Raw genomic sequence first — 12,684 nt, forward strand, 5'->3', positions numbered from 1 at the left:
GGTATGAAATGTGGGTAAAAGTTGGTTTGGGGAGTATGCTTCAACTCTAACAATGCTATCTGTCTAGTCATCCCGAAAAAACTGCCAAATCTAGCACCAGCCATTTGTATGAACAATCTAAATGTTTTTGGCAGTTTGATTAAGGAGGCAGAACACAGGAAATTCAAATTCTCTTCAGCTGGGAAAATCACCGAGTTTAGTGACCAGAAATCACTACCATTCTGCAGAGTTGGGAGCGTCCAGGGACAAGCTGTCATGCACCTAGCAGGGAGCAAGCAAGTATTTCCTAAAGAAGACTCTGCAATTTCAAAACTTTTGACTATGAAAAATTTCAAACACACATAAATGTTTAAGAAATCCCCATGTATTTATGACCCAATTTCGGTGATTGTCAGTGATTTGATTTTAAAGCTGGAACTAAGAGATATTATCTGTTTATCTGGGACACAAGTGAAATATTCTGAGACATGCCCCTTCAGAATGGCATTCCCCTTGGGGCTGGGGGCTGGTTCAGAAGTCCTTACAATGAAAACCTCAAAATCACAGTGGAAATTACCCAAATTCTATTATTTAAAAAAATCATCATACTTTCCCTCTTCCTAGATAACCTCAGAGAAGGACAGACCTCCCCAGTGTGCATATTTTTTACTTTACAGAACTCACTGAATCAATTCGCTGTGAGTAACAGTGACAGGAATCCTGAAGTTCTGTAAATTTTTCCAAGGACCTCTGGAAGACAGTGAGCACGAGCAAAAGGAACACGGTGGAAAAGAAATTAGGGGAGGCCAAATGGGCACATGAGAGCCATTGAACAAAAATGAAAAGAAAGTGTTTGAAGGTACATTTACAGAGGCTTTAAGTATGTTCTAGCCCAGAATCCCAGGACACCAAGCCTCTCCCATAACTTATGGGACAGCATCCTCACAAGGTCTAACCCAACTGCCCTTTATCACTTCTCCAGGGTCGTCATGAAGCCTTCACAAAGCCGCCTTCCGGCTGTTGTGTTTCTGCCCCTTCAACCCCCTCACGATTAAGACAACCACGGGTGGCCTATGACTGAGTACCGCTTATGATCCTGCTGTGGGAAAGCCCGCTATTCTTCTCAGGAGACAAAACAGAACTCGCTGCAACTAGATACAAACGTAAGCAAAAGAAAGCAAACCGCCCCTATTCCCCGACCCCTTAGAGAGCCTCAAATTATATGAAAATACACAGTGACTCATGTGCATGGGCTTGGCTTTTCACTGGGGAGAAGACAGTCTGGGTTCCCCAGCAGAGATCTAGAAAGTTCCAATTAAGAAGGCTAGATGAGGAGGGGTGACATCACCAAGCTGGGCAGCGAGCTTCAGGCCTAAACACATTAATCAGAAATGACTCTACGATTAGTCTATACACATGACGTGTTATATAGTCTGAGCTACGGTCCCTTCCTGCCCACTGAAAAGTATGCACCTTCATCTGACTTAATTCACACCAAAGGAACACCCATTTCTTTAGGCTTCAAAACCTGCATGTGACCAGACAACTGTACAGAAGATAAAGTGGCCGATGCCTTTTTCTAAGCCCCTGACACCTGGAGCTCGCTTCTCCGAAAGGGAGGATGTACTCTTCTCTAGGATCACACAGAGCTGGAGAGACGCTCAGTACGGCTGGCAGGAGTCGCGTCCTGAGGCCGACAGTACCTTGGGGAAGATGATGCTGTCCACTTCTTCGCTGGGTGAGTGAAAGAGGTCAGAGTCACTGCCGGATTCTCTTTTGATGACACCTTGTTTTGAGGCACACTCTCTGCCTAGTCCAACCTCCAGGAAGTTCTCACATTCTGAAAAAGAAAATGTATTCAACCAATATGTAAAAAAAAATTTACTTTCTTTTTATTCCAGCAATTCGCCTTGTCAGTCAACCAACTAACCTCTCCTGTCTTCCAGTATTAAGCAGCTGTAAAGGACACAGTCAGATTAGTCACTTTTAACTCTGGTATTCCAATTTTAGGGTGACTGTTACTATAGGACAACCATGAGTTTGCCACGTAAACCAAAGGCACAAAAAAATAAAATGGTAATTTAGAACCATAACGCCATCTATATTTAGGTACTTAAGTGGTAAATACCTTTTCCTCTTGGTAGTTAGAAAATATTTTCTTTTGCTACTAAAATCAGAAGTCCTTTATTAGGAAACTATGAGATAGGGTTTATGGCCAAATTTCTAAGACTTAAGTTCTTTCTGGAAACTTGTTATCTAGCCAAATACTGGGATTAAAAAAGGAGGGGGAGCATATCTAATAAAAATATCAGTGTATTACACTTATGGGTTTTATTGAGTAATAAGAGAAATATAATTGTTTAACTTCTACCTTAAATAGATCTGATATTGGGGGAATAATGCACTAAAGAGAAATGTATCATCTAGAAGCTGTCTTCAGCTCAATACCTAGCATAGGGACTCTGTTGAATCAGACAGAGGGGGGCCTTGACAGAAGTGTTATGCTGTAGATCAAGGAATTCTAAACACTTAGCATATTGAAATTAGCAAGGTATTTTAACCCACTTTCTCTTTTAATTCTGTAAACAAAAGGGACATATGACCTGGTAGCAACAGAATTAAAAATATTTGTATGTGGTAAAACCAAGAGCCCAAAGAAAGTCAATTAGTAGGTAGATATCAACCTCCTTCAAGAAGTCTGGAGAGTGACGCATTTCCGTTCCAGTTAGCATTTTTATATGGGCGTCAGACAGACCTATATCAACTCTGCAGGTGGGACACAACCGATCAGCTGGCTACCTAGCAGGTCACGAGAACTCCACCCGGAGGTTTTGGTTGAAAGCAGATTCAAGAGGAGCTGTCAATACAAGATGACAGCAAAACAAAAAATCCCGATGGTTTTAGACTCTATTAATGGACAGTGCACCCAGGTCCAAAATGGGGACAGTCCTGCCATTACGTGACAGCTAGACCGCACCCACAGGATGATGTTTGTCCCTAGGTAACATTTAAAGTAAAACACTGATAAACAGAAATGCACACACAGTGATGAGGTCACAACAGTGGAAACACTCGAGATCCATGTGGCTTGCACAGGAGCTTGAAGAAAATGTGTCTAAGGGCAGCTGCAGGTTTGCTCTGTGCTGTTCCAGGGGTAGAACAAAAAGCCCACTGAGTAGAAGCCACAGAGCTTTGCTATAACTCGGCTTCTGGGCAATGGGTTGGCAATTTCAGAAAGTAACCACTGTCACTTCACCAGAAGGGGTGGAGCAAAGGCTGAACGGCTTTGTCAAGAGGTTTCAGAAACGATGCATACACAGAAGGGGAAGTAGAGATTAGATAAGCCCCAAAGTCTCTCTAAATTCTCAGGGTCTATGTTTGGACAGTAATTGTGTGTGTGGGTGTGTGTGTGTGCACGTGTGTGTGTGTACGTGTGCATGTGCTGAGGGATGAGAAGAGGAAGTTTCGTCTTACCTGAATTAGCTAATTATTGATATTAATAAATTATTTGCCCTGGATTAGCTGGGAATTTTAGAGGAAAGGTCAAAGAAGCATTGTACTGGTATACAGGTCATGAATTGCTTGTCCATAAAATTACCTGGTCTGTCAGCAGTTAGGTATTTGACTAGGTGCTGGGGATTATCCAAATAAAAAGAAATTTTTAATCTGTGTATGTGTGTCTAGTAGTTTACAACCTTGTAGTAGAAACTGACATATTAAGAGACAATTTCAACACAGAAGTACATAAAGGATGCCACCAGGAGCAGAGGTGCGGTCCACAGATTAATTTGAAAATATTTCAATTTAAATATGACCCTAGTCCATATCAATCTTGGTTGGTCCACACTGTTTCTGAGTGTTTCATTCAATGGGAATAGCACTGCCTTTAAAAGACTGGAAATCATGGGTATTCTGGACTCAAATTTCAGATAGTATGCACTAACCTAGGTGGAGTTGGTGGGTGTGACCTTTCTACTGCTCCCCCTTTCCCCACTTGGAAAAATCAGAAACTCCATTTCATGGTTGAGGGGAAAACAGGGGGCTGGCCAAGAAAAAAAAGGGCTGTCACAGCAACTATACTGGCTGCTGACAGTCCAGATGGCAGACAAACAAACCACGTCCCAGTTCCTGACTGGAACACAAACCAACTGAAGACGTTCTGATGGAAAATTCACAGGGAAGATCCAGATTCAGCCCCTGTAGGAATAGTTCACCGAGAAAATAAATCTGGGCCAGCACTACAAGGCACCATAAATCAAGCTGGGGTAAGACTCTGCTGTGTGATATAATCCTGTCGAGTGGGGGGGGGGAGCAGTGGGGGGAGAAGAGTAAGCAAACAGGGAACAAGGGGGAGAAAAAGACCATAAGCCATCATGAAACCCCACAAATGAGGGGGGGCCCTAAAGGCAAAGCTAATCCCCACCGTGTGTCCCAGGCCTTCCTACCTGCCCTCTTCCTAATGAATAAGATAGAGCAGCACATGCAGGTAGAAGCAAGAACGGTGGTTTCAGAGTCGGTCCCGTCTGGCTTAAATCTCCCTCCGCCTACTTTTAGTAGAAAGATCCCAGGCAAGAAGTCATTTAACCCTAAGCCTTCATTTCCACACCAGTGAAATGGGATGATTAGTACCTCCCTAAAAGAGTTGGAGAGACGGTTAGAAAGAATTTATGCAAATAGTAACCAGCACTCTGCCCCTTGCACACATAAACACACCCAATGAAGTGCAGGCTTCGTTATTAACCTATACTGTGCAAATATCTGATAAGGACATTACCTTGACGTGGGCCAGTCCTGTTTTATGACTCACATATAAATCTGCCTATAAACGTTCATGTCCTGAGACATTAACTTCTTTAAAAGCTAGCAAAACGTGTCATTTTTAAGATGCTCTCTAGTCATTTGGGTCTAAAATTATATATATGCAAACAAATTATAGCAGGCAAAAACAGGAAAAACTACCAGCAGTGCCCACTGGGATTTGCTGAACCATGCTAATCATAATGCATTTGTACTTATTTGTACTTAAATAAATTTGTATTTATCCATAATGGAGGAATATCCAGAGTGATTTTAAAACATGTTAACTTACTTGGTTTTACACTATTGCTCTCTTGAGCTGTGTTCTTAACATAAACGAAACCTCCAACATTCAAAGGGCCTAGAATTCACCAAAAAATTTACTAAAATAAAAAACTCAGGTCTGAGGCTCCAAAGCATAATTCCGATCTTGGATGCTGTTACACGGAGAGTTAAAAAGACCCACCCCAAAAACACCAAAATAGTTACGCTTGGATTTCGAGTATGAAGAGGGGTTTGGCAATAAAATTCAAAAGGATGTCCTGGGGAAAATGCTCAGGGGTTCAAAATTCATTTCTTTAAATGAGTAAATTAAACTCTAGTGTGTGGAGAACCTTCCACATTTAACCTTTACAAGGCAAACGGTTTCACTGCTTGGATGGTTGGGAGTAATTATACTTTCAGAAAACACCCTTAACAGCTCAAGGAACCAAGATATGGTAAGTCGTATACTTTTTTAAAGTAGAAGATTCTAGGGGGCTGGGTGGGGTCTAACTGTCAGCTAAATCTGTGAACAGGGTCAATCTAACATGCAGAGACCCCAAACACAACTATAGCATAATATCCTCCACGCGAGACAAACCTAGGGAAGAACAGTCTTCCTATCTGTCTCCAACACTTCCTTCGGAGTAAAGTCAAAGAGTTGAGAATCAGCAGGAAACCTCTTGGAGATAAAGGATTTGGGCAGTTTGCCTTTCGATTTAATACTGCTGCAGGACACCCACAGCTACACTGTTTCTATAAAGACCAGTCAATGAGGATTCAGGCAATCTTAAAGCAGGTCAGTAAAACCCGTCAAGGTAAACAGAGGTGCTGCTGAGTCAAGTCGACTCAAGAGCCCAGGGTGCAAATTACCAACACTCACAGGCGGCTGCAACAACGAGGAGGAGAACTGACAGTTACCCACGGCACCATGTCATTCAGGCAACACCCCCCACTGAGGACAGCTAGTAACTCTTGAGAGATGGAAGACAACACAGCGCACAGACATTAGGGAACTTTCCTTACGTCACTGTGAATTAGTGGCTACACCTGGGTAAAAAGCTGGGCATCTTAACTACCCACAAGTCATGCACTGTGTCATTAACAAGCCAGGTATTAGCAGCTGACCCTCACCTGTTGTTACTAATACCTCATGGGTGTTTAAGGAAAAGCTCAATTGCTGACAATACTGCCAAAGTTTATGGTTCTCAGTCCTGCTGTGCAGTGGGGGCACCAAAGGAGCCTTCAAAGATTCTGAGGCCCAGCTCACACCCCAGGCCCAATTAAATCACAAGCTCTGGGAGCAGGACCTGGGTAGCAGTATTATTTCTAAAGCTCCCCAGATAATCTCAATGTGCAGCCAAAATGGAGAGCCACAGGTTTAGTTCTTAGTAACAAATATTTATAATCTGACCAGACTGAGGAACCATGACCCTATGTATGTGCACATCTACGCTGATCAAAGAAGTGATCAGTCAGAAAGCCACACATGAAAACTCACTACTAAAATGAAATTTAGGTTAATTATATGACACTACCCATTCTCAGCTGAGACAAAATGCCTACAAACCTAAATCACACACACCCTCTCCTCCGACCCACTGCATGGCACGATAAGGAAGGACAGGTCTCCGAAAGCGGTCTGTGATCAGAGGGGGACTGCAGTGTGAAAAACGGACACTTCAGATGCAGTTATCCAAGCAACTGGAAGTTGGAACACTCCGCTCACCTGGGCTCTGTGTGGGGGCCAACAGAGACGCTGCATCAGGGCACGGCTTTATCGTACACCAGCTTTCTCGGTTTATCTGAAGGAAGAGAAAAAACAGATCGACTTTCAGACAGCGAAGAAACGTGGGATGATTTTATAGCTGCTGCAGTGTATGTACTGTACCAACACTCCAACCTTTTTCTTTAATACTTTATTGTAAAGTGAGTAAAATTATGACAAGAAGAAAAAATCCTTCCCACAATACAATCAAGGCACGCTATGCTCAATTAAGGCTCCAATAAAAGCAACAGGAAAAAGATAAAGAGAAAACCTGGTGCAGGCCAAGGGTGAAATATTAAAAAAAGAAAAAAATTAACAAATGCAATGCATCGAAGATTAAAATATGTATTTGGTATCTTTATTTGCAAGTTAAAAAATACAAAAATAATTTCTATGTATTTAAGAGTTACTGTCTACTGGGGATCAGATTAAGAATTCTATGTAATTATTAATTTACTCCCCACAATAGCTACAAGAAGTTTATATTACTTGTATCCAAACAGTAAGCTCAGCAGGGTTGCTGAGGTCGTAAATGACACGACTGGCAAAGTAAAACAAGTCTACAGCAATCTTAATGCATATTAAGAAGAAAACATTCCACTAAGCCTTTTTTTTTTTTTTAAAATTTAGCCTTTACAGCTCTTGGTCATCTTATTCACATCATAACCATTTACTTCCATTAAATTTAAAATAATATTTTAAATTACCATGAGATTTCAACAGTCCTCTCCCCATAACTGATAAAACAAGTAGACACAGAATCAGTTAATACAGAAAACCTGAAAAATATTACCAACCACTTTGATCTAACCAACACATACAGAGCAATTCACCCAACAACAGCAGAATACACATTCTTTTTGAGTACACATGGAACATTCACGAAAGAAGATCATATTCTGTGGCATAAAAGAAGTATCAAATTTGAGGATTAAAGTCACACTACATATTCACTCTGACCACAACAGTATCAAAATCAGAAACCAAAATAAGAAGTTACCTGGAAAAACCGCAAACATTTAAAAAGCAAAACAAAACAAAAAAACACACAAAAACTTATTAAAAAAATCCATGAATCAAAGAAGAAATCTTCAAGAATCATTGTATAATTAATTGAACTCAAAAATTCAGACATCACGTATAAAAATTTGTGAGACAAAGCTAAAACAGTGTTTAGACCAAATTTGTAACATTAAATGCCTATATTAGAAAAGAGAGGCCTCAAATTGATGATGTAAGCTTCTACCTTAAGAAACTAGAAAAGCAAAGATAAGGAAAACAAAGAACAGATATCAATGAAATAGAAAACAGAAAAATAAAATCAGGGACGCTTGGGTGGGGGTCCGTTTAGTGTCTGCCTTCAGCTCCGGTCATGATCCCAGGATCCTGGGATCGAGTTCCACGTTGGGCTCCCTGCTCAGCGGGGAGCCTGCTTCTCCCTCTGCCTGCCTGCCTCTCTCTGTCTCTTACAAATAAACGAAATCTTAGGAAAAAAAGAAAAAGAAAAAAAAAATCGATGAAACCAAAAGCTGATTCCCTGAATAGATCAATGATATCAGTAAAACTCTACCCAGATTGACCAAAAACGAAGTTAAAAACTGCAAGTATCAGGAATTAAAAGTAGTCATTATTACAGATCCTACAGACATTGGAAGGATAACAAAGGGATATTATGAACAACATTACTGTAACAGATTCAACAAGTTAGATTAAATGGAAACATTTCATGGAAGACACAAACTTCCAAAATTTGCTCAAGAAGATAATCTGAATACCTTTATTCTATTAAAGACTACTGAATTCAGTTAAAAACCTTGCTATAAGCAAATCTACGGGTCCAGAAGACTTCAGTGGTGAATGCCACATTTAAGGAAGAAATAATACCAATTCTACACAAACTCTTACACAAAATAGAAGAGAAAGGAACATACAGCTCATTTTTATGAGTCCAGCATCACCTGGACACCAAAACTAGACAAAGACATTATAAGAAAAGTATAAATTAATATCCCTCAGGAACTCAGATGGAAAATCCTGAATAAAAATTAAGATACTAAATCCAACAACATAGAAAAAAGATCACGTTGTCATGACCAAGTTCATCCCAGGAATGCTGAAAAATCAATTTATTAACAGACCAAAAACTCCACAAATTAATGATTATTAAGAAATGTAGGAAAGTGTTGGGCAAAATTCAACATCTATTCATGATAAAACTCATAGAACACTGGAAACAAATGAAATTCCTTGGCCTGATAAAGGGTATCTATTTAAAAAAAAAAAAATACACAAAACACCTACAGTCAACATCATACATAATGGTTAGAGACTAAATGCCTTCTCTCTGAGATCAAGAACAAGGCAAGAATGTCCATGCTCATCACTTTTATTCAACGCTGTACAGGAGTTTCTAGCCAATGCAGCAAAGCAGAAAAAGAAATAAAATGCATAGGTTCGGAAAGAAGAAGTAAAACCTCCTTTATTCATAGATAGCATGATTGACTATGTAGAAAATCCTAAGGAATCTACAAAAATGCTGCCAGAATAAGTCAGTTTAGCAAAGCTGCAAGATACAAAGTCAATACATAAAAAAGCAGCACTAGTTCTATATATTAGCAGTGAATAATTAAAGAGTAAAATCAAAAATAAAATAATACCATTTACAATAGCATCAACAAATATAAAATAATTAAGAAAATCTGAGTAAGACCTGTATTCTAAAAACTACAAAACACTGATGAGGAAAATTAAAGCATGCTTAAATAGAGACAGCATGTTTATACATCAGAAAATTCAGTCCTGTTAAGTTGTGAATTCTCCCCAAATGATCATTACTTGATCCTAAGATTTACTATAGAAGGTATAGTCATCAAGCCAGTGTGGTACTGGCATAAAGACAAACATTTAGATTAATGTAATAAGAGAGAATCCACAATAGTACTTCACAGACATGGCCCACTGATATCTTACAAAGATGCCAAGTGGTATTCCAACCAGGAAAAGAACAGACTTCTGAACAAATAATCCTGCAACAAGTGGATGTCCACATGCAAACAAAAACCAAATCTCCCTCAAATCTCAAATCTTATGTCAACTATAAAAATGAACTAAAAATATACCTAAATATTAAAGTTAAAACTACACAACTTCTAGAAGAAAACAGAGGGAAATTATTCTTTGTGATCTTGGGTCAGGCAAAGATTTCTTGGCACACATGAAAAACCTGAAAAAATTGACTATGTCAAAATTAAAATCTTTTGCTCCTCAAAGGCATGGTTAGGAAAATAAAAAGGCAAACCACAGACTAGGAGAAAATGTTTACACAGGTTCTATCTGCTAAAGGACTGGTAATATAAATGATATTAAAATATAAATTATTAAAATGCATAAATATTAAAATTCAATAACAATGAAAAACCTCTTAAAATGCCATAAGACAAACAACACACTTTTAAAATGGGCAGAAGACTTGAGAAATTATTTCATCAAAGAATATATATGACTGGCAAAGAACAGAGGAAAAGGTGCTCAACATCATTAATCATCAGGAAAGAGCAAATTGAAACCACAAAGAGGTAACAGTCCATCATATCTATTAGAATGGTTAAAATTAAGACTGATAATACCAAGTGTTGACAAAGATGTGGAGCAACTGAGCACTGACACATTGCCGGGAGAATGCAAAATAGTACAGCCACATTAGATGACAGTTTAGCAATTTCTTATAATGTCAAACAGATCACTTAACCCAACAATCTCACTGACCAGTATTTATCCAAGAAAAACAAAACGTATCTTCGCACAAAGAATTTTACTGGAATTTTCAAAGCAGCTTAACTCATGATAGCCCCTAACTAGAAACAACCCAACTTGTTGTCAATAGGTAAATGGATAAACAAATAGTGGTACATTCATACAGTGCAACAGACTCACAGTAAGAAGGAATGAACCACTGATAGAAACAACATGGGTGAGTCTCAAGATCATGATGTTAAAAGAACAAAAAAACAGACAAAAAACATTACCTAGTGTATGGTTCCATTTATACAGTATTTTAGAAAAGGCAAAAGTAGTGTGAGGAAGCATATTAGTGATTCAACTGAGGAACAGAATGACTGCAAGGAGACAGGAGGGAACGCTGGGGGTGATGGCAATATTCCTACCATGACAGCAGAAGTTATTACACAATTTAAATGTTTCTCAAAATTCATCAAATTGTGAACTTAAATTGATTTTATTGTACAGAAATTATATTCCAATACAGCTGAAAAAATCCCCTAAATATAAGGGTAATATATGTTTTTATAACTCCCAGCACCTTAAAATACTTATAATCCTCTAGTTTCACTAAAATTTCAGGAACCTTTGCAAAAATTCTCTGAGAATATTTTTCATAGTCTTCTCTATTCCACGGTCAATGAGTAAACTGAACGTTCTTGGCCTTCAACATGTAACAGACCAACTAACTATACTTTTCACATCATTTTAGGCATTTGCATGTTAGAAAAAGTTAAACAATTTGTAAAACATATAATACGTATATATAGTACATAATGTGAATAATATATTAATAGTATATAATATAAATAACTTTAAAATAATGTATTAATCAAAATTAAAATATTCAAAATATTATAAAAAATAACTACATAATGAAATTAAGATTAAATCAAACCTTTTTAAAAAGATTAATTTATTTGAAACAGAGTGAGCATGAGTGGGGGGAGGGGAAGAGGGAGAGGAATAGAGAGAATCTCAAGCAGATGCCACACTGAGTGTGCAGCCCGACACGGGGCTTGACATTACAACCCTGAGATCACCACCTGGGCCGAAATCAAGAATTGGAGGCTTAACCAACTGAGCTACCCAGGCGCCCCTACATCAAATCTTTTTTTCTTTTTTTAAAGATTTTATTTATTTATTTGACAGAGATAGGGACAGCCAGCGAGAGAGGGAACACAAGCACGGGGAGTGGGAGAGGAAGAAGCAGGCTCATAGCAGAGGAGCCTGATGTGGGGCTCGATCCCATAATGCCGGGATCACGCCCTGAGCCGAAGGCAGACGCTTAACCGCTGTGCCACCCAGGCGCCCCCAAATCTCTTTAACTGAATACACTCATTTCTGAATAATAGTGGTGAGAACATATTAATGCTGGAAAAATATTCTTCATGGGTTTCTCTTATCTTCCCCAGGTCTTGTGAGCAAAGGCACTGATTGTCCTTTTGTTCTAAACTATCTTTTCCAAAATGTCTGTGTGTCAAATAGCCTTGAAAAACAGAGATATTGTTTCTTTCCGAAGCAAAGGGTAGGTTTGTTTACTGCCCAGCATAATAAAGATAATGTCTCAGTCAAGGGCAAAGATCAGGCAAGCTCACTACCCATTATAAAAACTGAGGTTTCCCAAGGGTGGGGTTTCTTGGCTGTGACATAGCATCCACCTGGGCTCCTCTGTGCTGCCCTTGGGGAACTTGGGAAGCAAGAGGAACCAACAAGGAAGTGATGCTCATGGTGCTTTCTGTGCAATAAGTAATAAAATCGTTTGTCCCTGGACCCAGGAGCCCTGTGACTTCAGCTAGCACCCATGAAACTGTCAGGCTGCCAGGAGCCCTGTGACTTCAGCTAGCACCCATGAAACTGTCAGGCTGCCCTGGGAGCCTGCAAGTAGGGGAAAATCTCAGACCTACCACAGTTTTGACAATTAGTATATATTAAATAGTACTAAAACATTTAAACACAGTGGAAGGCAAAAGTCTCTATAGGATCACACCTATGTGGTGAAAAACCTTAATCTGATTCAGTTTTTCATTGAATGATCATACTTGAATAAACATAAAAATAACTATTTTGACTTTTCTGGTCTCCCAAATTTTTCTTTATAA

The 12,684-nt window shown here is 39.1% G+C and overlaps 1 protein-coding gene across 19 annotated transcripts in view; it reads right to left on the minus strand.

Moving 5' to 3' along the window:
• Positions 1 to 12,684, minus strand: part of AKAP13 (A-kinase anchoring protein 13) — a 326,662-nt gene that overhangs the window by 89,341 nt on the left and 224,637 nt on the right. For all 19 annotated transcript variants that reach the window (XR_004627692.1, XM_034667905.1, XM_034667904.1 and 16 more), the window contains 2 exons: positions 6,767 to 6,842; positions 1,683 to 1,819 (listed from right to left, as the gene is read on the minus strand). Coding sequence is in view for 18 of the 19 variants with exons in the window: in XM_034667905.1 (XP_034523796.1) it covers positions 1,683 to 1,819; positions 6,767 to 6,842 (213 nt within the window). In the remaining variant the exon portion in view is untranslated. The remainder of the gene's footprint in view (positions 1 to 1,682; positions 1,820 to 6,766; positions 6,843 to 12,684) is intronic.

The sequence above is a fragment of the Ailuropoda melanoleuca genome, chromosome 9 (assembly GCF_002007445.2).
Source record: "Ailuropoda melanoleuca isolate Jingjing chromosome 9, ASM200744v2, whole genome shotgun sequence".
In the NCBI taxonomy this organism is placed as follows: domain Eukaryota; kingdom Metazoa; phylum Chordata; class Mammalia; order Carnivora; family Ursidae; genus Ailuropoda; species Ailuropoda melanoleuca.